Genomic DNA, 25,267 nt, shown 5'->3' with positions numbered 1-25,267 from the left:
AAGTGACGCTCATTGCTTGGATTTGTAATACTACAAAGCAGACTTGTTTTTCTTTGCCTTCCCCCTCATGTCCTACCACCAACTCCCATCCCAGCATTCCTCCACCATGACCAGCTTTCTACAACAATACGCACCACTCGCAGCCTCACTGGGGCCTGAGATCAGTCAAAGGGCCATGTAATAGGTTGTCGTGTTTAGGGTGGGACGGCTAATGGGGGACAGCATGTAATAAATATGCAGTCGATGGGCTGATGTGCATGTTAGCTGGGTCTAGTGGTTAAGGGATGGTGTTTCAGAGAGTGGTTAAGGGTTGGTGTTTTAGAGAGTGGTTAAGGGTTTTTGATTCAGAGAGTGGTTAAGGGTTGGTGTTTTTGAGAGTAGTTAATGGCTGGTGTTTTAGAAAGCGGTTAAGGGCTGCTGCTTCAGAAGGTTCTTAAGGGTTGTTGTTTCAGAGAGTAGTTAAGGGTTGTTGTTTCAGAGAGTAATTAAGGGATGGTGTTTCACAGAGTAGTTAAGGGTTGGTGTTTCAGAGAGTGGTTAAGGGTTGGTGTTTTAGAGAGATATAAGGATCCCAGTGACAGAGAATCATCAGCATAACAAGGGAGTTGTTGTGTTATGATAGCAGTTTTTATAGAGTGCTGGTTTAGTGTGGAATGACCCGTGTGTATGTCAATGAGCTTATGTGTTTGTGCTCGCTTTTGCATATGTGCGTGTGTGTGTTTGTGTGCGTATTTGTTCTGGCCTGCGCAGAGGCATTCTTCCATGCATCTGTTTATACTGAGTCCACATCATGTTATTGTAGGGACACACACTCATAACAAGTCCAGTGTGATCAGGTTTCACTGTGGAAGCATGCACATGCAGTCCAGCACATGCACATCAAGGAAACTGAAACAGTAGCAGACTTTTGAATGAATTCAGCATAATACCATTAAATGTACCAAAATACTTGTTGTGAAGTCTTTTTTACCAGACAATCAAATTATTCCTTCCCTTCACAGTTTCTGCCAAAGTAACATAACAGCAGAACACTTTCACAATAATATGGCAGACCAATAACCCGATTGACGACAATATAGGCCAATATTTGGGTTCCAGAGCTCTATCGGTATGGCATTTCACTTGAGGGCTGATAGATTTCTTGAACCTAACATAATAAACCATATAAATTGAAGGCTTTATAACTCCATATGATCTGAAGACAGGTCAGGTTTCCCCCCAAAAAAGGAAATAGTGGTGCTGTTGCACCAAGCTTCATGACTGTGTTACTAAATAGGGCTGCTGTGACGCTGACATTGAGTTGACGTCCTTGTTCATTCCCATATCCATCTCAAATGATTATTGCACTATTTGTAAATGTGCTATAAAATGTTCTGTCATGTAGATACTTCCAAAGTCTAGCATATTGTATCTTTTGATGCGTTATTGGGACCCGTTTCCTTCGTGTGGTTTGAGTCCTAATGCTGAAGGCATGTGCGTGCGATGCATGGACGTGCACGTTGCGCATTACCCATGTGCTGCGGGGCGGGCCTCAGAGGTGGAGGTGGAGGTGGTGGAGGGTGGTTCTGTTGCCAGGTGGTTGTCTTAGCAACACAGCGGCAAAGCCTGGTGTTCCAGGCATGGCTTGACCGGCAAGTCCTATTGGCTATGGGACACCTTTAAGAAAGAGAGATACAGAGAGGAAGAGAGGGAGAGGGAGGAAGGAAAAGAGCGGGAGAGAGAGAATGGGATGGAGGAAGAGCAAGAGAGAGAGAGAGAGGGACAGAGCGGGAGAGGGAGAGAGAGCGATGGGGAAGAGGGAGAGAGAGAGAGAGATGGGATATAGGGACAGTGTTGGAGAGAGAGATAGAGGAATACAAGAAGAGAGAGAAAGAGAGATGGATTGGGATAGAGGAAGAACAAAAGAGAGGGAGAGAGATAGGGACAGAGTGGGGTGTGGGAGAGAGAGAGAGAGAGAGAGAGAGAGAGAGAGAGTTGGGGATGAGAATGACAGAAGGTGGAGGCTGTGAACATATGAACATAAAACATGAACCTGGTGCTGGATGAAAATATAGAAAAAAGCAACATTCAATGAAATACCTACACACAGATAGGGACACGAGTCCAACTAATCAACATCAAGCGAATGAATAAGAGGTCCACTAGAAATGTCTATTTCAATAAACTGGACATCTTCCATTGCTAATAGTTAATGCTTCATCCTTGTTTGTATTATTTGTGAAAAAACGTTTGCAGTTGATTTTTATAATGATAACTTTGGTTCTCAAGGCTTTAGCTCATTACAGCACACCTTAGGAAGCTCCATTGATATTAAATATCACGACAATAAATGAGTCTCTACTGGACTCCTGTTTCCTGTTACATATTATACTTCAAAACAATACAAATCTTTGACGTAATGACTAAAGTGAAAATGGAAAAAAGAATAAAATGAATCCAAAAATAATTGTTTTCGGATTGGATTCAGATACAGAGTTCCACATTTCTCCATTGACCATGAAGCAAATCTTTAAGTGCACTTAACAGAGGTTTCATCAGAGGAAAGACTGGTATTAAAAATAACACAAATTATGGGTCTGCTACTTTTACATACCAAGTAGCAGACTTATATTCATCATTTAGTCTCCTGCTCTACTGCTGAAGCGCCCTGTCTACCGTCTGCTGCCCTGGTACAAGAAATGTTGAATTGGGTATTTATCTTGGACCTTCTCCTAGACTGGGTCCTTTCCCCCCTGGATGATGTGATGAGATGAGCCGATTAGAGGCTCCAAGCATGTGATTGATCAGAAGCAGACTGGAATCTGCAGCCTCGACTGACACATCCTGGCAGCTAGCCTGAAATGCTTCAAACCCCTCTAATGGCTGGGACTTTCCTTTGAATTGCCCTGAATATGATGAAAGAGACTTCCTGGCCGAGAAACTGAGGTTATCTAGTCGATCTATGAGGGCCAGATTTCTCCACACTTAATCTTTAAGACAGGTCATATTTTTTTTATGTGCATAACCTGTATGCATTTCTCACTATAAACCAGCTCATTGTATCTCTACAGTAATTGTATGTAGAGGAACCCACAACAGAATATGTATATAGATGTAAAAAGGTTCTGAAGAAAACGGAATATGAAAGGTGATGCTCTCATCATTGTAATCAACAACAACATGTTCTGTTGAAAAATGTGCACTAATTGTGGGCAGATGTTTTATACAGTATGCTTGTATTAACAATTCTAGTCAGATATTACACAAACTCTATGTTTATGCTCTTGTTACGCATGTTTTGCTGTTTTCACATGGAGTACAAATAGTTTGTGTCTGCTGGGTCAAATTCCGCTATTGAGATCCACTGTTGATAAGAAAACCCAGAGAGACTGTGGTCAAATAAACAACATAGATCAAGAAGGCTTTTCTTGGATCAAGTTCATTTAACAGCAGAAGATGAGATGTCATTCATTTATTGTTGCTTACTGATCTTATGTATATGTACTGCGACTGCGATTACATTGTAACAGTGTTAAAAAATGACTGATTTGCGTTATGTAATATGGGTTCCTTATCTATTCGAATGCAGCGTTTAACATTTTAAAATGTGTACAGATGTTACAGTTCATATAATCATGGCTTGCTGGTTTTTCTGATGATTCGGCTCAGGGAACCTTAAGCAAAGGTATTTTTTGTGTGTTTTAAGGGGCTCAAGTCAATTTACATACCTATATATTGGGTAACATATAAGCTAAACTGCACTAGCACAACATACATATAATAATGATGATAGAAATCTTGGAAAGAGTGATAAACATTGAAGTACACAAAACTGTATCCGCTTTAAACAATGAGTAGGGAGTAAGGTGAAACTGTAAAGGTTCACCTTTTATGTTCAAAACATAAGGGTTTAGTTATGAGGAATATGCATAACTTAAACGTCATACAACATCAAAAGAATAGGAGCAAGTGGAACAAATGAAAAATTCTGATTATAAATAGGAATTTAAAATAATTGCTTCACATTTTTTTAAATTTATGCTAATGTGTTTTGTGGTTCAAGGGGGTATTTAAGTCGATGAGAAAATACAAAAATGTATACCAATAAACACCCTTGTCAAAGACGCTTTACGGGTGGACCCCAGCATTTAACAGGGGCGCAGGACTGTCTGATTCTTTAGGGGTTGACCCCAAGAACAGGATTCTCTGGTTCTTTAGGGGTGGACCCCCAGACCAGGACTCTCTTGTTCTTTAGTGGTGGACCCCCAGACCAGTACCCTCTGGTTATTTAGGGGTGGACCCCCAGACAAGGACTTCTGGTTCTTTAGGGGTGGACCCACATACCAGGACTCTCTTGTTCTTTAGTGGTGGACCCCCAGACCAGTACCCTCTGGTTATTTAGGGGTGGACCCCCAGACAAGGACTTCTGGTTCTTTAGGGGTGGACCCACATACCAGGACTCTCTGGTTCTTTAGGTGTGAACCCCCAGACCAGGACTCTATGGTTCTTTAGGGGTGGACCCCCAGACCAGGACTCTCTGGTTCTTTAGGGGTGGACTCACAGACCAGGACTCTCTGGTTCTTTAGGGGTGGACCCCCAGACCAGGACTCTCTGGTTCTTTAGGGGTGGACCTTCGGCGCAGGCCTCTCTGGTTCTTTGAACCCAGAGAACCAGACTGGAACATCTCTGTTTGCTATGCTTAGATCAAGTGACACCGCTGTTTGTTTTCTCAACTTAATCGGTCCTTCTTTCCTTCCTCCCTGCATGTCCAGGCCTTTTCCCTTTTTTTCCCTCTTCTCTATCTTTCACACTCAACTTGTGCCTGGATTAAGGACAGGGAAGTTTGATCGGGTAAAGAAATATTCAAACATTTAGTTCTTCATTAATGGGCTTTTAACAACGACATGAATATTTGAGGTATATGCAAATTGTCTTGAGTTGTTTTGAGGAGGGATATTTGTTAGCACAGCGCTAACAACAGAACCAAACGCTAACTTAACACAATCTAACAAACCAGAAGCAAACCTAAAATGCATACATTTTGAGCGTCTTGCTGGATGCACCCGGTATGCACCAGGTACGTCTAGCTCCCTATTGAGTGAGGGCTTAGGGGTCATCATAACTTTTGGAGGGAACCGCGTGCAACGTCCTGCTATTCACACAGCATAAAGACGTACAGAATCGTGTCCATTTCACACGACTCAGCACCTAAAGAGGAATGAGGCATGACGCATTATCAACAGAGCATCAATTAAAAAAACGCATCTCAACTGGCAAAAAATATTAGCGATTCACATGTTGACCCTCTACAGACGGATAAAAAACAATGATGTTTCATAACATTGTTAACGTTGGCCGTCTCATGATCTTGTGCTGTCTCCCTCGAAGTGAGATGGTACACATTGAGAAGTTCACGAGAACGGTCAACTGATCCTGCAATTACCTCTTCTGCACAACCTCTATGAAGACACACGCAAGGCATTTGTCGGTAGTTAAAACCTTGTAGCTTCACAGCCTCAGACCCTGTCACGTCTATTACGTCTACACCTTGTCTAATTTCTCTCAATGTTTTTTGTGCTGAATTGTGAGTACACAATATAGGCTGAGGCTACCTGGATGTTTTCACAAGCTAGAACTGAGTCTTAAAAAAAGCTAACAAAAAATATAATAATGATATTATAATTTAATATCCTAACTTTTTTTTCATAAAGTATTTGTTTGGTGTTTTTTGTGGTTCAAATACTGTAAAAACACAAAACGTTGTAACCACCTCTTCATACAGGCCGGGCCCACACAGGAGAGACAATACTCTTTGAATACTCTTATATAATGTAATATAACTACTGTAATATAACTACTGTAAAATAACTATCCAGTATCCTTGATGAATCACTATTTCATTATCCATGTGTGTTTTGCAGAGCTAATTTAGACAATTCCCACAGCATCTGTCATGACTCAGCTTCTGACATACATAAAGTGCTCTTCCAGTAAACCGATGTTGCCCTGATTTGACGATGAAGGAGAGTGGTGTGTGTGGGCAGAAACCTTTCCCAAGTGGTGATTGTGAGACCTCCGAGCGGTGAAGAGAACTTGGCAGTGTCAAAAAGCTAAACTGTCGGGTCAAAATAATTGAGCTTCAGTAGAGGAAACAATGGCATGGAAAAAGATTCTCACGCATCCACACACACAGGACTGGACAGGGGATCACAGTGGAAGAATTGGAAGAAGCAATGCAGAGAGAGATGGAATCAATAGAGATATACTGAAGATAGATCAGGAAAGATCAAGGGAGGGAGTGATTTTGGGAGCGAGAGAGATAAAGGAAGATAAAAATATAGCTAATAAGACTTTCTTCCTTCTAGCTCCTTCTTCAATCCTGGTTCCCGCTCTCTTTAGCTAATAGGAGACATATGGGTGTGTGTGGGTTTGTGGCAATGGAGGTTGATACAAATAGGTGGAAAAGTCCTCTTTTTTAAATATGAACTGAAATAATCAACATTGATAATGTGTTAGTTATGACCATTATAAAAAAAATGACACTAAAGAAAATATTTAAAAAATCAATATATAGCTTTTTTTAGCAACAAAAGAAAATGTGTCTGTTAGTATTAGAGCGCCGACATTTTCGATGACGTCACTGGCATGGTAGGACTAGGTCAGGGGCCTTCAATTAAAATTTAACAAGGTCCAGTTACTAAAAATTCCTTCCAAGAAAGGTCCAAACCTCTAACCTACCATGTCCTAATAGCCTACTTTTGTCAAATACAATCAACACGGCATATTTCCTTATAATTTCAGATGTATTTATTTTCAATTTCCAAATAGCTTACATTTAACCATGAAAAACAAGTAAGACAAAGTAACTTATATTAACATTTCAAGTAAACAAAACAGGTACAATAGGCCTGCATTTCAAGTAACCATAAAAAGTGCATAAGGCCTACATGTCAAGTAAGCAGAACAGGAACACTAGGCCTACACTTAAAATAAACACAAAGTGCATTAGGCCTACATTTCAAGTAAGCAAAACGGGTACACCAGGCCTACATTTCAAATAAACACAAAAAGAGCATTAGGCCTTCAATTCAAGTAAGCAAAACAGGTACACTAGGCCTACATTTCAAGTAAGCAAAACAGGTACCCCATCTGTAGTGACTGAGACAACCTTTGTTAGATCAATCCCCCTCTTTGACAGCATCTCCTTAATAGCCTCATAAATATCTTCTCGTCATGTGTGTGTCTCAAGTGGTGTTAGACCCAACACGTCCTCACAGATTTCTTTTTTGTCTTGATGAAAAAATCACACATAAACCAAAAGCTGGGCATTATCCGTTACATCTGAAGACTCATCAATGGCTAAGGATGGGGCACTCTGAACAGCCGCATCAAGCTGTGACAGTGCGTCATCTGATAACATTTCAGATTTTCTGGTTGTCGTTGCAGCTGACATTGGGATTTGCTTTATTTTTTCACACAATTCATCCCTTTGTTTACCTTCAAGTAACGTCTCGGCAGCGGCGTTCAAGCACTCCTTCACAACAGTGGCGTCACTGAAAGCTTTTTTATGTTGCCCCAAAATCCATGCAATCTTAAGTGAGCATTCATTTGCACGTTGCTGGCCTGTAAATGAGTTTGTGAAGACTCGCGTAGACCTCTCATACTGAGCTCTCAGCTCGGATATTTTCCACGCTCTTACTTCTGACTTCTGGGGATACTTTTCCTCGAAGGATCTGTGTTTGGATTCGTAATGCCGCTTAATATTCCCGCTTTTTATCAGCGCCACGGTTTCAACACATAAAAGACACTACAAAGGTTTAGTACTGCCTTGCGGGAGAATATACATGTATTGGTCAGTCCATTCATCTTTAAAATGTCTGTTTTTGTGGTCAACTTTCCTAATTTTCGAGCAAGCCATTTTCTCATTCCAAATCGCTTTTCCGGTAAACAAACAATTTAATTGGCTATTTTTTGAGTGACACTATTACGCGAGGGAGGGGGGGAGGTCGGTGAGGGGGGGAGTTCGGTGAGTGCATGATCTTCGCTCCGCAGATCATTGCTTTTTGCTGTTTTTATGTTCTACTACGGACTATTCTGCCTTTCAATTTGTATTTCAGTGAGAAATGTCTTTATTAACATAATCATGTTTTGTATAGTGAAATATAAAAAAAAAAACATGAAATTTTTTTTTGCATTATTTAAAATTGGTCATGGGTCCGGATAGGACCGTCACTTGGTCCGGACCCGGACCGCGGTCCGCCGTTTGGAGATGCCTGGACTAGGTCGTTGCTGCAGACACGCAAACGTCTTCTACACTCCACAGCGGAAAATAGTGATTTTAATATGGCTGCTTACGCGTTTGAGCCTGTGAGGGACATGCCTATAGTGTCCGACTACCACCCGGTGGAGAGGGATCAATTTCAGGCTCCAGCTCCACCTTCGGATTGTGTGGGTGTGACTGGTGTGCGTGTGGGTGCTGTCGGAGCATGGGCACTGCCATTGAATCGGTCTGCTGCCGAGAGGTCCCGGTCAACCTTGACCATCTAATGGTGGGATGAGGTTGCATAACCATGCATAGGGCATTTCGGATGCTGTGCGGCGAGAGAGAGGTTTTGGAAGTGGCCATGCTCTCTCTAAGGGACGTCCGAGCGGAGACGCTGGAGCGCCCCATAAATAGCAACCACAAGTAACAAGGCGAAAACGATCTTTCTCCCGCATCAAAGTTTTTCTTTGATGCGTCAGGAATATCTCCGTAAAGACAGACTCATTGCGGAAACACATCAAGCTTTACAAACGCTGTAGTACCTATATATTCAAAGCGCTGGTTCTCCACAAAAAAAAGTGGAGCGCATCCAGCCTGCGCGCTGTATAAAAACATTAAAGTCAAAGAGGAGATAGCAGTTGTTTAACCTTTTAGATTGAGTAGAAATACTTTTTAATTTAAGGCTATTAATTAAATTGACCAAGGGGCTGTATTTAAAGCTACAAAAATAATACAAAGAAACCCTGTAGCTTTCAACGCAACTATAACGTCGCTTCAGGCGTTTACACGAATCCTAACACGAAACCGCATAGGTCCGGTTTTATTTGAAACCACCCTGGGACCATGGATCTATTAAAGAACATGGTTTATTATCTGCCTAATAACATGGTTATGAAACACATGGTTTCACCAAAAAATCTGCTCCGTGTGGACGGTCCTGAAAGACATGTTAGATGCACTTTGGGAGATCCACCCGCGGATGAGCATAGATGCGAGGCGGATTCCCAAGCTTCACGTTTACTTTAGGTGGATGTTGGAGGTTTACTTTCTGGTGGATGTTGATGGATATTGCACAGATGGATATTGCACAGATACATCTTACTATGAAACTACTCCTTCGGGTTTAACTCTCTTTGCATCAGCAATCGGCTACTCGGCGAACATCAGGGTGAGTAGAAAAGGAAATTTGTGGAACTTCTGTTTACAGAACCGCCGTGGTTTAATTAGCAGCTTGGAAACATAGATCTGTGATATCGTCAGAGTAATAGTTTATACACTTTATGGTCGGAGTGCTAGCTTGTGGAGAGTGACATGGGGCTATCGGAGGGCTAGCCAGTTTTAAGGCTGCCAGCCATGTATTAAGGGCTGGTTTCCTATTCAAAGGTATCCTGTGGAAATGTATGATTACCCCAGCTGCCTTGGCCCTATATAATTCATTACTGCAGCCAGGGGCAATGCAGTATGATCCTCCTGTAGACCTGTTTGTTTGCTTTTCCGTAGCCATTTCAGCGAGCCTTAGAGTCTGACTCATTACCTGCTATGGCTGCTAGAGCCACAGAGTAGGAGTAGGTTATCATGCCAGTGACGTAGCTGATTGTTGAAATCCAACATGGCGGCGCCCCGTAACATCAATAACATTTTCACCATACAATTTAATCCCTTTTAGCAAGTTCAGCCATTTTTTGTTATTGTACCAAAGAGAAGGCAGTCAATACATCTGTTATATCAACTAAACTTCAAATTTCAGTTCAGTTCATCTTTAAGGACTCATCAGACACAGTGTGCATTGATTATTACAGCTTCCCACTGTGCTTTGTGTGTGTGTGTGTGTGTGTGTGTGTGTGTGTGTGTGTGGGTGTGTGTGTCTTATGTAACTATGTCTTGTTTTCTGTTTTGCGTATTCTGGAATCATAAAACTGCCAAGGCCACAGTTATAACTATCACCAAATGTGTTGTTTATAAGTTTCATTTCATTCATTAATGTAGGGAAGTGGCTGCATATTTGCACATTTCCACAAAATTGAATTACCCTATATCTCAATCATATGAAAATTTGACAGAAAATTTTATTGAGATATAGGGTAATTTCATTTTGAAGCATGCTTTCTAAAGACTTAAAGGTAAAGTGCGTATAATCAATTGGCTTCTAGCGGTGAGCGAGCGCTAAATGATGACATCTTCTACGACCACACAGAGTAGCCAAGTGTCAAATAAAAAGGTTACTTATAGACAGTGTTGGGAGTAACACGTTACAAAAGCAATGCATTACTTATTTCTGTAACGCGGTAATGTAAGGCATTACAAAAAAAGATCATATTTTACTCAGTACAAATCTCAGTAACGCGCGTTACAATGTATGTTAAACCCGAAATTAACTTGTGTTTTGTTTTCATACAAATTTGCCAACACTGCGAGATTCACAGAGGAGAAAAATATCTGCGCAAATGTTCCTTCCCCTTACTGCTAGAGGTGAAGATCACGGCAGGTCCAGGGTCCAGGGGGGCTGATTGTAGTCTTTTCGCTCGGTTCTCCGTATCAACAGTAGGCCTAGAACGGAGCGAAAAGTCTACAACCAGCCCGGCTTTCCGTTTCCGGTCAAGGATCAATGAGTCTTCCAACCGAAATCAATGGATTTACAAAATGCCAAATAAAACACGACAGAAACTGTATTTCACTACGATACTTGATTTGGAACATCAACGAACACTACTAACCACTTGGTGAGTTGCACATTTCTGAAAACGAACGTTTAGGGTTGTTTTAAGGACAGTTTTGTGAATACCAATAGCCAGCCATTGTGAAGCAGGCAGGGGCTATTTGAAATTAGACAAATACCCGAGACAGGACCACTAGTCAAGATTTCGGTGTCAACCACTCTATTTCATCCTAGACGAACCAGAAAGGGGGCTCAATGTTTGTTCTTTTTTTTACATTCTACCTAGCTCTATTGATTTCAATATGAATACCTAAAGTTACAATATTTATTTTATAAAATGTATTACACCATGAGCCATAACTGCGACCATTATATTGTACTTTTGTTAGCCTTAAGCATAGCTCCGTCATTATGCCATACCACATCACCTCCTGCTGTGTAATGAGCTGCATTGAACACAATAAGATCTATTGAGAACACCAAATCCATATTTCCTGTTATTTTGGTGAAAGTAATGCAAAAGTAATGTAAAAGTAGTGTAATGCCTTACATTTCTAAGACAGTAATATTGTAATGTAACTTATTACTTTGAAATGACAGTAACAAGTGATAAATTATGCATTACTCTTTTGAAGTAACTTGCCCAATACTGAGACAGATGTATACATTGTATTTAGTGATTCAGTCTGTATAATGATATAGGCCTAGGTCAAAGCTTACAAGTGAGATAGTGAATATTGTTTTTAATGTGGTAATATGTCTTGTTTGATTGTCAACATAATAATCGACTTGGTTGCTTTTAATTAAATAAGACAGCGGCTCATGTTGATGGCCACCTGCGAGAAAGTGCAAAAGAAGTAGGGATAGCAAGTCCCTCCTCCATTACTAGAACTTCCAGCCCAAAATGCTTCCCTTTTTGTATCAGGAATTCAACTGAAAAACGGGGCTCACTTACACTAGAATTGAAAGTTAATTAAATTAAGATCTAATAGAAACTTGCCGAATCAATTCCCTGAAGAAGACCTAGATATAAAGGGCACATTCTAATCCAAAAAATACACAACAATATTAATTTTCATGGGATTTTACACTGATTAAAACATGCTTCTGAATATTATATTCCATATCTGCAAATCTGTCTGCTAGATGCCTCCAAATTCTACAAACCACCTTTTCACATTTAAAACGCAACAGCTTGTGATACTGACATTGGGTCTCTGCCGTCCCCACCTTAGTCATGTCACCATATTGGAGGTAGACATGGATATAAATATGTGTGTGTTTTAAACAATGACCATTAAGCTTCACACAATCAGCTATCTTGAAAAAGATAGAGCCTCATTGAGAGAGAAAAAGAGAGCGAGAGACAGAGAGAGAGTAAGAGTATGAGAGGGACAATGAGAGAGAGCAAGAGAGAGAGAGCAAGAGAGAGATTAAGAGTGAGAGAGAGCGAGAGCAAGAGAGAGATTAAGAGTGAGAGAGAGAGAGAGAGAGAGAGAGAGAGAGGGAGGGAGGGAGAGAGTAAAAGAGAGAGGTGGAGGCTCTTACTCTGGCAGGGCTCTGCGGATGATGCTGTGGACCTGTTTGTAGACGTCGGGTTTGGACAGACAGTTGCAGCGGGTGTGGTTGGCCACGCTGATGGTCACCGGCTTGGTGTCCTGGGTGTTGGGCACCGTGATCTCAAAGAGCTGCAAACAGAGAGCGGGAACATCAGCAGGATGAAGGGAATCCAGTGGTTCATCCAGCAACACAAACAGGCCAACACGGTGTGTGTAGGCACATGCGCACCTGTTGTGAACTGAGAATGTATGACTTTGTGTGAAGCTGCATCTTGGCAGAGGGGGGTGAGGGCTGACAGGGCTCAAACCGCAGCCCGCTGAGGAGCTGTGTGTTGCGCTGAATGTCCAGGGGCTCAGAGAGCCTCTTTATCTCGTTGTATAAGGCGCTTAAAATGCCTTTATCGAAGGCTCATTAGTCTCTGTGCCTGCATTTCAAAGACTCTTCAAACTTTCTCCCTCTCTTGCAGACGCTCTCGTATACTCCCTCTCTGACACACATACACACACACACGTACACATGCAGACACACACACACACACACACACACATACGTTTTCATATACTCACACACACACGCACACGCGCAGAAACACATACGTGTTCATATACTCACACACACACACACACACACACACACACACACACACATCCTCACACCCACACATTCTCTTGCTGTCATGTCTCTAGAAATCCTCTCCCTCAACACAGATCAAGACCATTAAATCTGACCTGACCTGGAAAAGTGCTATGCTAATGGCTGCTTCAGGCACACACACATACAGGCACACACACGCACAGGCACACACACATACAGGCACACACACAATCACACACAGGCACACACACGCCAACGTCTTATGGCCAGAACCAAGTATAAGTGGCGAATCCAAAACACTATGGAAAAGGGTACAGGTGTCAAATGAAGTCAACATCAAATGAAGAAATACAAACAAAGGTGCAGACACGGTCAGGAAGCCGTCTTAAAGATACCTGAAGCAGAACAGCCCATTGAAACACTTTACGACCACATCTATTATCCCGGTCTCAATTCTACCACCACACACCAAGCCCCTCCTGAATGGCTTCCAGATGCCTCAAGATGCTTAAAACAATATTCAGCAGCAAAGTGCTCCACTGGAAAGGGCTGTGGACCAGGAAATGTTGGTGTTTCAGCTCTGCTCCAAGCACCTTCTACACAGAATTACAGCGGAATAAGACACTTTTTATGTCATTCAAAAGCTCACTCTACTCTTAAAATCCTCTCTTCTAAGTCTCGAGTTACATAATTTACCCAGCCTGCGGCAACCTTTCAGGAAAGTGCCAGCGACAATGTTTTAAGGGAACACTTAACTAGCAGACTAACAGTATGTCTGATGAAACCTTTGGCCAGCACCCACGTCCCAGCACCCTGAGAGGCTCTGTGGAGGCTGAGCTATGTGATGACGTGCTTAACAGAGGAGCTGATAGGTTGGATGGGCCCCACATGGATGGGATCCATCGCACATGGCATTATGTGGTAACTTGGTGGTGGAGGATTGCCATATTTCAGCAGGACAAATAAGAAACATAGTTGATAGGGAGCTTGATTTGATTATTAATGTTTGTTATGTGGAATACAGTTACATGCACACAGTACACAGTTTATGTTGTGTTTATGTTATCTTTTTTTGCATTTGATTATATAAACGCAACTATCCCAGCCTTCATCCATCTGTCTGGGAGAAGGCCTTAAAGTGAAACCACTAATGAGTTCTCAGCCATCCATTTATCCAGCCCAGAGTTTGCAGACCAACAACAGCTGTGCAACCTCCTGAACAATCCAACATTGTACAGCTCCTCTTCAGGACCGCATCCCGGCTCCCGGGTCTACAGCTTCTCTGAGCAGGCGAGAACGTTATGTCGCCGCTGCTCTTCCACCCACCAGAGAACGGCCCCACTGCTTTCATCTGACTCTCCCGTCTCCCTGAAGACCCTCGCTAACTCAGTTCAGTACATCATCCCTTCTGCCTGCTCTGCTCTTAAACCAACCAGATCGCACGCATGTTCCCTCTGCAGTCTCCCTCCAGATGACACACACCACCCTGACGTAGCAGCGATCACCGGAACTCCCTCAATCTTTAAAGCTTAACCAAAAAATGAAACCAAACACAGCAAGTGTATAAAAGAACCAGTGGTTGAGACCTTCTGCGAGATGAGTGCAGAGCTAATTCAGTTCAGACTTGTTGCTTTGTGGACCGATGTGTGGGACATCGGTCATTTATTCAGCAATAGATCTTTGTATTCATTATTATTATTGTTATTGTTAGGGGGGGGTCCCTAGTTTTCAAACCCTGACTACGGCCTTGCACAACATTCAGTTCATCCTCCAATCTGCTGCCTCTGCTCTACAACCCACCAGAGCAAGCGCATGTCCCCCTGTCCCCATGTCCCTCTGTCCTCATGTCCCTCTGTCCCCATGTCCCTCTGTCCTCATGTCCCTCTGTCCTTATGTCCTCATGTCCCTCTGTCCCCATGTCCGTCTGTCCTCATGTCCCTCTGTCCTCATGACCCTCTGTCCTCAGGTCCCTCTGTCCTCATGTCCCTCTGTCCTCATGTCCCTCTGTCCTTATGTCCCTCTGTCCTCATGTCCCTCCGTCCGCATGTCCCTAGGTCCTCATGTCCCTTAGTCCTCATGTCCCTCTGTCCTCATGTCTCTCTGTCCTCATGTCCCTCTGTCCTGATGTCTCTCTGTCCCTCGGTCCGCATATCCCTGTGTCCCTCTGTCCTCATGTCTCTCTATCCCAAGGACATGAGGACAGAGGGACATGAGGACAGAGGGACAGCACTGTCCTCATGTCCCTCTGTCCTCATGTCCCTCTGTCCTTATGTTCCCCGGGGCCACTGGGCCCCTTCCCAGCCCCTGCTGTCCTCCTCCCCTCAGGGTCCATCCTGATGGTATTCCCTTTGTGTAAGGTGTGAAGCACCACCTTCAGACTACTCTCACGCTCAAGGTTCAAGGTTAATTCACATCATCAATGGTGTTGTTGTGTTGTTGTCATCAATGGCTGATGTTCATGTTCCATCTGCATTGACCAATCATCACTCAAACCTAATTGAAGAATACAATTTACTTTGATTCCAAAAGTTATAATACATTAAATGCCATCCACCAGTAATCCTTTCTAGTTAAAACCACATCCAATAATGATTGAATAATTGATAATAATAATAATTGAGCGTGTGCATGTGCCCACTGTCTTCTTCTGCCTCTACCGGCTCCCTGAAGACGACCGCCCACAACACATTCGGTTCATCCTCTGTCCTGCCAGTTCTTCTCTTCAACACACCAGAGCGCACGCATGTTTCGGCCGTACCCCCCTGACATAGCAGCGATGAGCTCACCGACGACCAGACGGCTCATTTCGTTAGAGCTAAAGATCAAACTGGAGACTAAATACAATTTAATGGAGAAATCTGCGTTTAAGACCTTCTCTGTTCAGACTTCCTCCTGTTCCCCTTCCGCTTTGTGTCCGCTGTGTGGCACATCTGTTATTTAACCAGCAAAAGATCTTTGTACTGTATTATTTGCCCTCTATAATTATAAATGCCCTCAGAAACAATGAGGAAAATAAACTAATTCTGAGTTCCCACAAAGAAAGGTCTATAAAATAATCTGTGTGGAGAATATGCAAATGTCATTTTTCTACATTCCCTTTGTATTATAAATTAATAAAACAAAATCTCATGATTCTAAATTAGCGATCAGTTCATGGGAGGTTTAGGGTGATTATGGGCGTTCCTAGGACCATGTTTGCTTAACGATGGGCTGTGACAGGTTTGGACTCTCAGCTTGTTCTCTTACCATCTCAGGACGGTTGGTAGGTATGAACAGAAGCCCTGTACCTTGTCTCCATGCACTGTTTGAACCCATCAGAAGTTCTCCATGTATGATGACCAACCAAAAGGAATATATCTGCATTCACTTTGTCAACTTTGACGCCGAGGCTAAAAGTCTGAATAGTAGTGAAATCACGTGGGATTAGTTCATTAATGGAACCGTTACGGAGAATGCCTCTAAAAGAAATAAGTACATTCTGCCCATGGCAAATTAATCCAAACACTTATTGATGAAGTGAATATAATACTTATAATAATTACAATAATACTAATTATGTACCATTTCTATAACTCCTCAATTATATTCAAACCCCCCCCCCCACATGCCATCATAGAGTATCAAAATAACAGCCTCAACAGCAGCACCACCCGTAATATATAAAGTAATATCGAAATAATATATAAGTAATCTATAATACTTTCAGCAGCAGCAGCAGCATTACAATATAATAACAACTGCCGGCTCCAAAGATGAACGAAAATAATGATGCACATGAATAAGGTATAAAAGGAAGTCATCAAAAAAAAAAAAAAAATTTTCACACAACCAAAAATCGACCTCAAAGTTCAGTATTGTATTGTCTCCGCCTCCGATGCGAAAAGACAAGAGCTAAGAAGGCTGTACCATTTCAGGGAAGCAGGGGGGGGGGACTCTTTTTATATACAGTGGGGCAAAAAAGTATTTAGTCAGCCTCCAATTGTGCAAGTTCTCCCACTTAAAAAAGATGAGAGAGGCCTGTACTTTTCATCATAGGTATACCTCAGCTATGAGAGACAAAATGAAAAAAAAAAATCTAGAAAATCACATTGTCTGATTTTTAAAGAATTTATTTGCAAATTATGGTGGAAAATAAGTATTTGGTCAATAACAAAAGGTCATCTCAATACTTTGTTACATGCCCTTTGTTGGCAATGACAGAGGTCAAACGTTTTCTGTAAGTCTTTACAAGGTTTTCATACACTGCTGCTGGTATGTTGGCCCATTCCTCCATGCAGATCTCCTCTAGAGCAGTGATGTTTTTGGGCCACACGGACTTTCAACTCCCTCCAAAGATTTTCTATGGGGTTGAGATCTGGAGACTGGCTAGGCCACTCTAGGACCTTGAAATGCTTCTTACGAAGCCACTCCTTCGTTGCCCGGGCGGTGTGTTTGGGGTCATTGTCATGCTGAAAGACCCAGTCACGTTTCATCTTCAGTGCCCTTGCTGATGGAAGGAGGTTTTCACTCAAAATCTCAAGATACATGGCCCCATTCATTCTTTCCGTCATACGGATCAGACGTCCTGGTCCCTTGGCAGAAAAACAGCCCCAAAGCATGATGTTTCCACCCCCATGCTTCACTGTAGGTATGGTGTTCTTTGGATGCAACTCAGCATTCTTTCTCCTCCAAACACGACGAGTTGAGTTTTTACCAAAAAGTTCTATTTTGGTTTCATGTGACCATATGACATTCTCCCAATCCTGTTCTGGATCATCCAAATGCTCTCTAGCAAACTTCAAACGGGCCCGGACATGCAATGGCTTTAGCAGGGGGACACGTCTGGCACTGCAGGATTTGAGTCCCTGGCGGCGTAGTGTGTTAGTGATGGTAGCCTTTGTTACTTTGGTCCCAGCTCTCTGGAGGTCATTCACTAGGTCCCCCCGTGTGGTTCTGGGATTTTTGTTCACCGTTCTTGTGATCATTTTGACCCCACAGGGTGAGATCTTGCGTGGAGCCCCAGATCGAGGGAGATTATCAGTGGTCTTGTATGTATTCCATTTCCTAATAATTGCTCCCACAGTTGATTTCTTCACACCAAGCTGCTTGCCTATTGCAGATTCAGACTTCCCAGCCTGGTGCAGGTCTACAATTGTGTTTCTGGTGTCCTTTGACAGCTCTTTGGTCTTGGCCATAGTGGAGTTTGGAGTGTGACTGTTTGAGGTTGTGGACAGGTGTCTTTTATACTGATAAGGAGTTCAAACAGGTGCCATTAATACAGGTAACAAGTGGAGGACAGAGGAGCCTCTTAAAGAAGAAGTTACAGGTCTGTGACAGCAAGAAATCTTGCTAGTTTGTAGGTGACAAATACTTATTTTCCACCATAATTTGCAAATAAATTTTTAAAAAATCAGACAATGTGATTTTCTGGATTTTTTTTTTCATTTTGTCTCTCATAGCTGAGGTTTACCTATGATGAAAATTACAGGCCTCTCTCGTCTTTTTAAGTGGGATAACTTGCACAATTGGTGGCTGACTAAATACTTTTTTGCCCCACTGTATATTGGGTAAAAACTTGTAATTTGGCTGAATTGAGCGATAGGGTACACAATTAAGAAAAAAAAAGCGGTGGGCCTGTTCATAACTAATTTAGATATTTTGTAATGTAATAATTATCATGGCCCCCACCAGGCACTTGGGGCCCTGTGTACTCTGCATATAGGGAGCGGCGGCCCTGTCTACTCACACCCCATTTGACTCCCTCTCCTCTCTCTCTCTCTCTCTCTCTCTCTCTCTCTCTCTCTCTCTCTCTCTCTCTCTCTCTCTCTCTCTCTCTCTCTCTCTCTCTCTCTCTCTCTCTCTCTCTCTCTCTCTCTCTCTCTCTCTCTCTCTCTCTCTCTCTCTCTCTCTCTCTCTCTCCACGATGCAACGGGAATGAAATGGAGTGCTTCTGATGATAGTTATTGGAGAGAGAGGACCTTCAGGTTTGGTTTTAAGAGGCTAGAAGAAGTTTGGATGGAGAGGTATCCATTTCTGTTACACGTTTTAGATATGGATTGGTCAAATTCTTCAAACTCCATCTGCGTTCTGCTTGTCTCTGTTGTTTTTCTCATAGGAAGCAAGAGAACAGAAATTGTGTTGCGGGGGAGCGGGATAATGCTCATGACCCTACAGCCTACTTCCTCCTTCCCTTCTTCCTCTTCACTCCCTTCCTTCCTGCCTTCCCCGCTGGCTTCTACATCATTTTGCTTTCCATCCCATCCCTCTCTACTGCCCGTCCTCTGGATGAGGGCTCAAAGCACTTCCTAGATGACCACAACTTATCATGCTCATTTGACCTCAAGGTTTTATCAGAAATATATCTAGGCATCTATGGAAGAGTTGGCGAAATCTCCTATTACTTTCCTCACTTCTGCTTCTATTGCTATTCTTTATCTTCTATACATCTTTTCCACACTCATGCTCACATCTCTCCCCTTTCTGCCATTCTCCTCCTCCCCTGGTCTACTTTCTCACCTCCCCGGTGTCACTGCCAAACTGCATCTTCATCGTGAATCAGTGAAAGCCCCCTGCCTGCTACTGAGTTCCTCTCCTCGCTCTCTATTCTCTTACCGTCTCACTGGCTGATTCCAACTCTTTCCTTCTGTTTATAAGCATAGTCAGAGCACATATATATATATATATGTATATATATACATACATCATCTGATGTGGCCACAGGATCATATACACACACATATATCTAGATATTGGAATGTTGCCTTGCCTGTCTCACCTCAACTCCGCAACCTCTCCCATGCCCTCCTCTGTTTTTCAGAGGACATGGGACATGGGCATCCTCCTCTGTTTTTCTACCGCCTGCAAACGTTTGATGCACATCCTCATAAATACACACACACACGCGCACAAACAACCTCGCCCTTTCCTACCTGATCCAATGTTGAGACTCGAGACTTGGAGGAAATCATTTGAGCCGCCGCTGCCTCTGCCAGTTCATTAAGTTTACAAGCTGCAGGAAATGAATAAAGCCGCTGGGCTAAAACAATAGGTAATCAAGTCCTATCGTTAGATCTTCAGTAACCACTGTTGTATCAATTGGACTGACTCACTAGGAGGATATACATACTACTTTCGGAAAGTCAATCACCATTAATGGTTGTTGCTGTGGAATTCATTTGTCCATCCAACAATTTAAAGTTGACAACAAAGGGTGTTTGGAGGGAACTGCTAGCTAGCATATAGCTCGGGGGCGGGTTTAAAGAGGTGTTTCACAAAACCTGGAACACGGCCGGCGCCCCATTATGGGCATGGCTTGGTGGGCTGTATGATGAATACGCCAATTTATAAATCATACACAATTTGGCAAATAAATAACCGAAATTGTTTTGGGGTTTCGAGTATTTTTCAGGCTTTAATTGTCCTGTTGACCTTTCATTCTGCAGTAGATTTCTCTATAATAACCTCATCTCCTATCTTTCAGACAGTAGCAATAGATTTCTCTGTAATAACCCAGTGTCCCCTCATTCAGACAGTAGAAATAGATTTCTCTGTAATAACCTCATGTCCCATCATTTAGACAATAGCAGTAGATTTCTCTGTTATAATCTCATGTCCCATCGTTTAGACAGTAGTAGTAGATTTTTCTGTAGTAACCTCATGTCCCATCGTTCAGACAGTAGCAGTAGATTGTTCTGTAATAACCTCATGTTCCATCGTTCAGACACTAGCAGTTGATTTCTTTGTAATCCATTGTTTAGACATAAGTAGTAGATTGCGCTGTAATAACCTAGTGTCTCCTCGTTCAGACACAAGTTCATTGATGTGGAAGAGAGACACAGAACTTGGATTAAACAGATGTGTTTATTTTCTCTCACAACGAGTGTTCTGAATGAACTTGAGCTAACAGAATCTTCATTCAATCGACCTGGGCAACACCCACCACAGTTGTAATGCCTTTAAACTCTCTGGCCCTTTTCCTAGTTAACCACATGTAGACTGTTAGATAGCCTCCTTTGATGACCATTTTCCTAAAAGGGTTATTTAAGTAGTATATATAGCATTGCCATACTCTCCCATGCATTATTCCATACATATGTACATGTACAAAGAAAACGTAAGGATAAAAAAAAAAAAAATTTGGGGCCATTACAAACATTACCACAGATTCTGCTTAATGGCAGCATTCCCCATATTTCCCTTTTCATCCATTATTGACCACTGCCCATGGCCTGAGGAACGGAACGGAGAGGAACATTCTGGGCTCCATATTCTCACTAAAAGCAGTTTTTTGGTGGAATAGAAAACACATGCTTGCCTTGAAACCGGAGGGCAGATCCTTTCTGGTCATCGACGGAAGCTGTCCCTGTATTGCGGTTCTACATCTCAGTAAGCTATTTTTTTATTCAGTGGTCACCGTATTTCTTCTGCACTACAGAACATCAACGCAGACCCAAAGACAAACACCACGATCTTGGAATAGTCATATCTTACTCATAGGCAGTGTTGCCACAGTTACCTTGAAAAAGTAATCAGATTCCTGATTACTAATTACTCCTTAAAATAGTAACTTAGTAACTTTACTGATTTTTGATTTTAAAAGTAACTAAGTTAGATAACAAATTACTTTATTAGTTACATTTAGCTGCGACAACACCCCCTGCCGCCTCAAAATAAGCGGCAGGGGGTGTTGCCCCCCCCCCCCCACAATTGTGCGCAGGGGGCTGGTAGTGGGAATTCGGGGGGGCCCATCAGTACCTCTTGTATACAGGGCCCAGAATTTGGTGCTACGGCCCTGGGTGCACACACTGACACACGGCTTTCAACCGCTTCTGCCAACATTTAATGCGTAGACAAAATATCACAGCACGCTTTACGGGGCGATCGCCCTACGCATCTCCACGTGCGTGACGTAAACAGCGCGTTGTAGCGCTCAAGCTGCTCGGACCTCCCCGTGGGTTTAGTTCTCTGGCGATAACGTAGAGGCTCCCACAAGCTCTTTCTGCTGCCGTCGCTCCAGCGCAACACACGCACGCACGCACGCACGCACGCACGCACGCACGCACGCAGCACCGCGCGACTAACAACTGGTCGCCGCTATTAACAACCGGTGGCGCGGACTCTGGAGAGTCAAGGTCGACACTCGCCTCTGACAGATTGAAGTCTTTAGAGACTTTCGCTTCACACGCACACGTACTCTCACACAAAAAGGCAGACAGACACACACACACCACTCCATCGCTCTCAACGCCAATCGGTGATCCGGTAAAGAAATAGTACCGCAGTGACTTTGATTAGTAACTTTAATCTGATTACTGGTTTGGAAATAGTAACGCGTTACTGAAAAAAGTAATTGGTTATAGTTACTCACTACTTGTTCCAAAAAGTAACTGAGTTAGTAACTGAATTACTCTATAATAAAAGTTACTAGTTACCAGGAAAAGTAACTATTTGCGTTACTATAAAAAAAGATAGTTGCTATGTGTCAAACAATTTGGATTTTTCTGAGCAGTTTTCACTTGGCCTTAATGTGTTAAATGGTTGAACTGCCCATTCAAGGCCCTGATATACTTCCAACTGAATTTTAATTTGCTTAGTTGCAAAGGCTGTGGAACATCTGCTGAATACTACAGAAAATGCCAACTTTTCATCGGATTGCTCCGGACTCGCCATTTCTGCTGCTTCATCGAATCTGTTTGGTGTGTGCGTTTGCGTGTGTGTGTGTGTGGCGTGCGTGTCCTGGCTTGTGTGTAAAAACACTGGCTCCGATTGGCTACCATGAAACATGATTGGCCTTAGCCAATCATAATCGCTTACCTCGTTGTTAACCCACCCAGCGTCTTCACTAGCAGTTTGTGTTTGAAGCCAGGGGTGCGTTTGAATTACGCAGTTTATTCAATCAATTCATAGTAACGCACCGCATTTAACGTACAGTAACGGTAACGGCGTTGTAACGACGGAAACAGTAATTAGTTAGATTACTCCGTTACTGGAAAAATAATGGCGTTACCTAACGGCGTTATTTTAAACGGCGTTATTACAAACACTGCTCATAGGTCCGTAAATCTAACAACAAAGGCACCACTATTTTCTTATGCTTTACAACTGGTCATTGAGGAGTTCAAGGGTCCTCCATCCATCTTCCGGGACCTTCTGGTCAAGGTTGCAGGGGAGGGGGGGAGACTGACAGGCCATTAGCAGGCGTGTTCATGGGTGGCTGACCCTGCCGGGACGGAGGAGGTCAAGGATGGGAGGTCGGCGCCCATTAGCAGCCGATCCTAGCGTATCCAGATGAGGAGAGCCATGAAGTGTGAGGCTCAGACACAGAGAGGCCAAACAAAGGAGAGTGAATGGTAATCCTGACGTGTTTAACATCAGTCGATATCAGTCAATATTTATAATCCTTTGCACCCAATGTAGTGCTACACCTCGTCATCACCCTGTATCACCCAAAGGGTGGGTATCTTTGTTAATTTACATACTTTAAAGGAAGTCACCTCTGAACTCACCTAATATTTGAACACACATTCTTTCTCTCTCACTATCTCTCACTCTCTCTTACTCTCTCGCTCTCACTCTCTCTTACTCTCTCTCTCTCTCTCCGTCTCTCAAGGGCTGATTATGGTCCCACGTTCACGCAATGACCCGCAGACACTTCTATGCAGTCGTGAACCTTTATGGTTCTGCGTCAGGTATTAGTGAGCGGACCAATCACAGCCCTTGCGGCTGCGTCGCCTAAACGGAAGGTTCCAATTTTTGGGAGGCACACGTCAGGCCCTTGCGGTGCACACAAGGAGGGTCCCCAAGGACGTAAGGGGTCCCTAAACCCCTTTGGTTGCGTGAACGTGGGACCATAATCAGTCCTTTAGTCTCTCTCTCTCTCTCTCTCTCGTACGGAAAATAGAAAAAGGGCTTTTAGATCCAAAATATAAAGAATTATAGGCAGATTTGTTAAGATGTCAATGTTTTAATTTCCATGATTACGAGTACTCTTTGCTGACTTCTTTTTGAATGTGTCCTCTTTTGTCTTCTGTCTGTAACTATATGTGCTTTGTATGCTGCTGCCTGTCTTGGCCAGGTCTCCCTTGATGGGATTTTCCTGGTTGAATAAAGTGGAGTAAAATGGAGTTACCGGGTAGAGAGAGACGGCCTTCATGGGAACACAACCTAAAGATATTCCTTAATACTTGCTTCCAAAACCAAGAGGAGCTCATTTGGCTGTCATCAACCGAACCGTACTCAACGTGTATTCAATCATTTTTCACAGCAATTTAACACGCTATTCAAATATTTTTTTTATACATTTCTAGTGTCTTATATCTGCCTTAACACCATTATAGAGAAAAATGGGTGTAAAAGACAGCGTTTTGAACCACTGAAATGGTGTAATACAATGTTGACTTCCAACTTTCTGAGATGTTATGAGACAGCGGAACACACCTTGCACTGGTTAAAAGGATGAACACAAACAGACATGCCTATCAACACACACTCACACAACTTCCACAAACCCTCAAAGTCACCATCTCCGTAAGGTGTAGTGTACACGATCAATAAAACAATCAGCACTCAAAGAAAGGCGCCTCACAGGGAGGGGCTAGGAAGCCCCGTGCGAGCCCTCCATAACGGCTAATGTAAATTTGTAAATCAGACCACATTTGTGTGTCGCTATATGAGTAGGGACACATCGCCGACGACACACACAGACACAGAGAGGGGGCCCACTGACCGTTTTGCTGAGGAAGCCGGTGGAGATGTTCCGGCACTGTTTATCCTCAGACTGGCAGCAGCCCCCACATCTGTAGACGGACACACAGGGCGGTTTATAGAAGACGTTGGTGGGAGCCCCGAACTCTCGGCCCACGTCTACACATACCTCCCTGGGCATGCACTGGGTCTTCCTCCACTCCGCGTCAATGCCTGCAACACACAAGGACCGTTACAGCTGGGCCCCACAAGGTCACAGAGACCTCCTGCACATCCCCTCCATCCTCCATTAGGATGGCCATTCTGCATGAACATGCATCTACACACACATGCTCACACACACACACACACACACACACACACACACACACACACATACACACAGCCACGGACAGAGTTAAAACAAGCTGTTCTTTTATGTTTACATTTTACGTTTTGGACACATGAGGAAAGATACCAGACTCAATTTAAGCCGGTTTGGTGATTGGTCCGAATGCTGCTCTTTTTTCCACGATGCCAGAAGGCTTTTCATT

The 25,267-nt window shown here is 43.1% G+C and overlaps 1 protein-coding gene across 1 annotated transcript in view; it reads right to left on the bottom strand.

Annotated features, from left to right (window-relative positions):
• vegfc (vascular endothelial growth factor c) overlaps window positions 1-25,267 on the bottom strand; it is a 65,087-nt gene that overhangs the window by 4,709 nt on the left and 35,111 nt on the right. The window contains exons 3-5 of the mRNA XM_079758589.1: window positions 24,757-24,947; window positions 12,447-12,586; window positions 1,511-1,656 (exon numbers count right to left, since the gene is read on the bottom strand). Coding sequence (XP_079614715.1) covers window positions 1,511-1,656; window positions 12,447-12,586; window positions 24,757-24,947 — 477 coding nt within the window. The remainder of the gene's footprint in view (window positions 1-1,510; window positions 1,657-12,446; window positions 12,587-24,756; window positions 24,948-25,267) is intronic.

Source organism: Pollachius pollachius (assembly GCF_949987615.1).
Source record: "Pollachius pollachius genome assembly, chromosome: 2".
NCBI lineage: Eukaryota > Metazoa > Chordata > Actinopteri > Gadiformes > Gadidae > Pollachius > Pollachius pollachius.
Note: the sequence above shows the minus strand (reverse complement) of the source record. Positions and strands in the feature narration are given on the sequence as shown.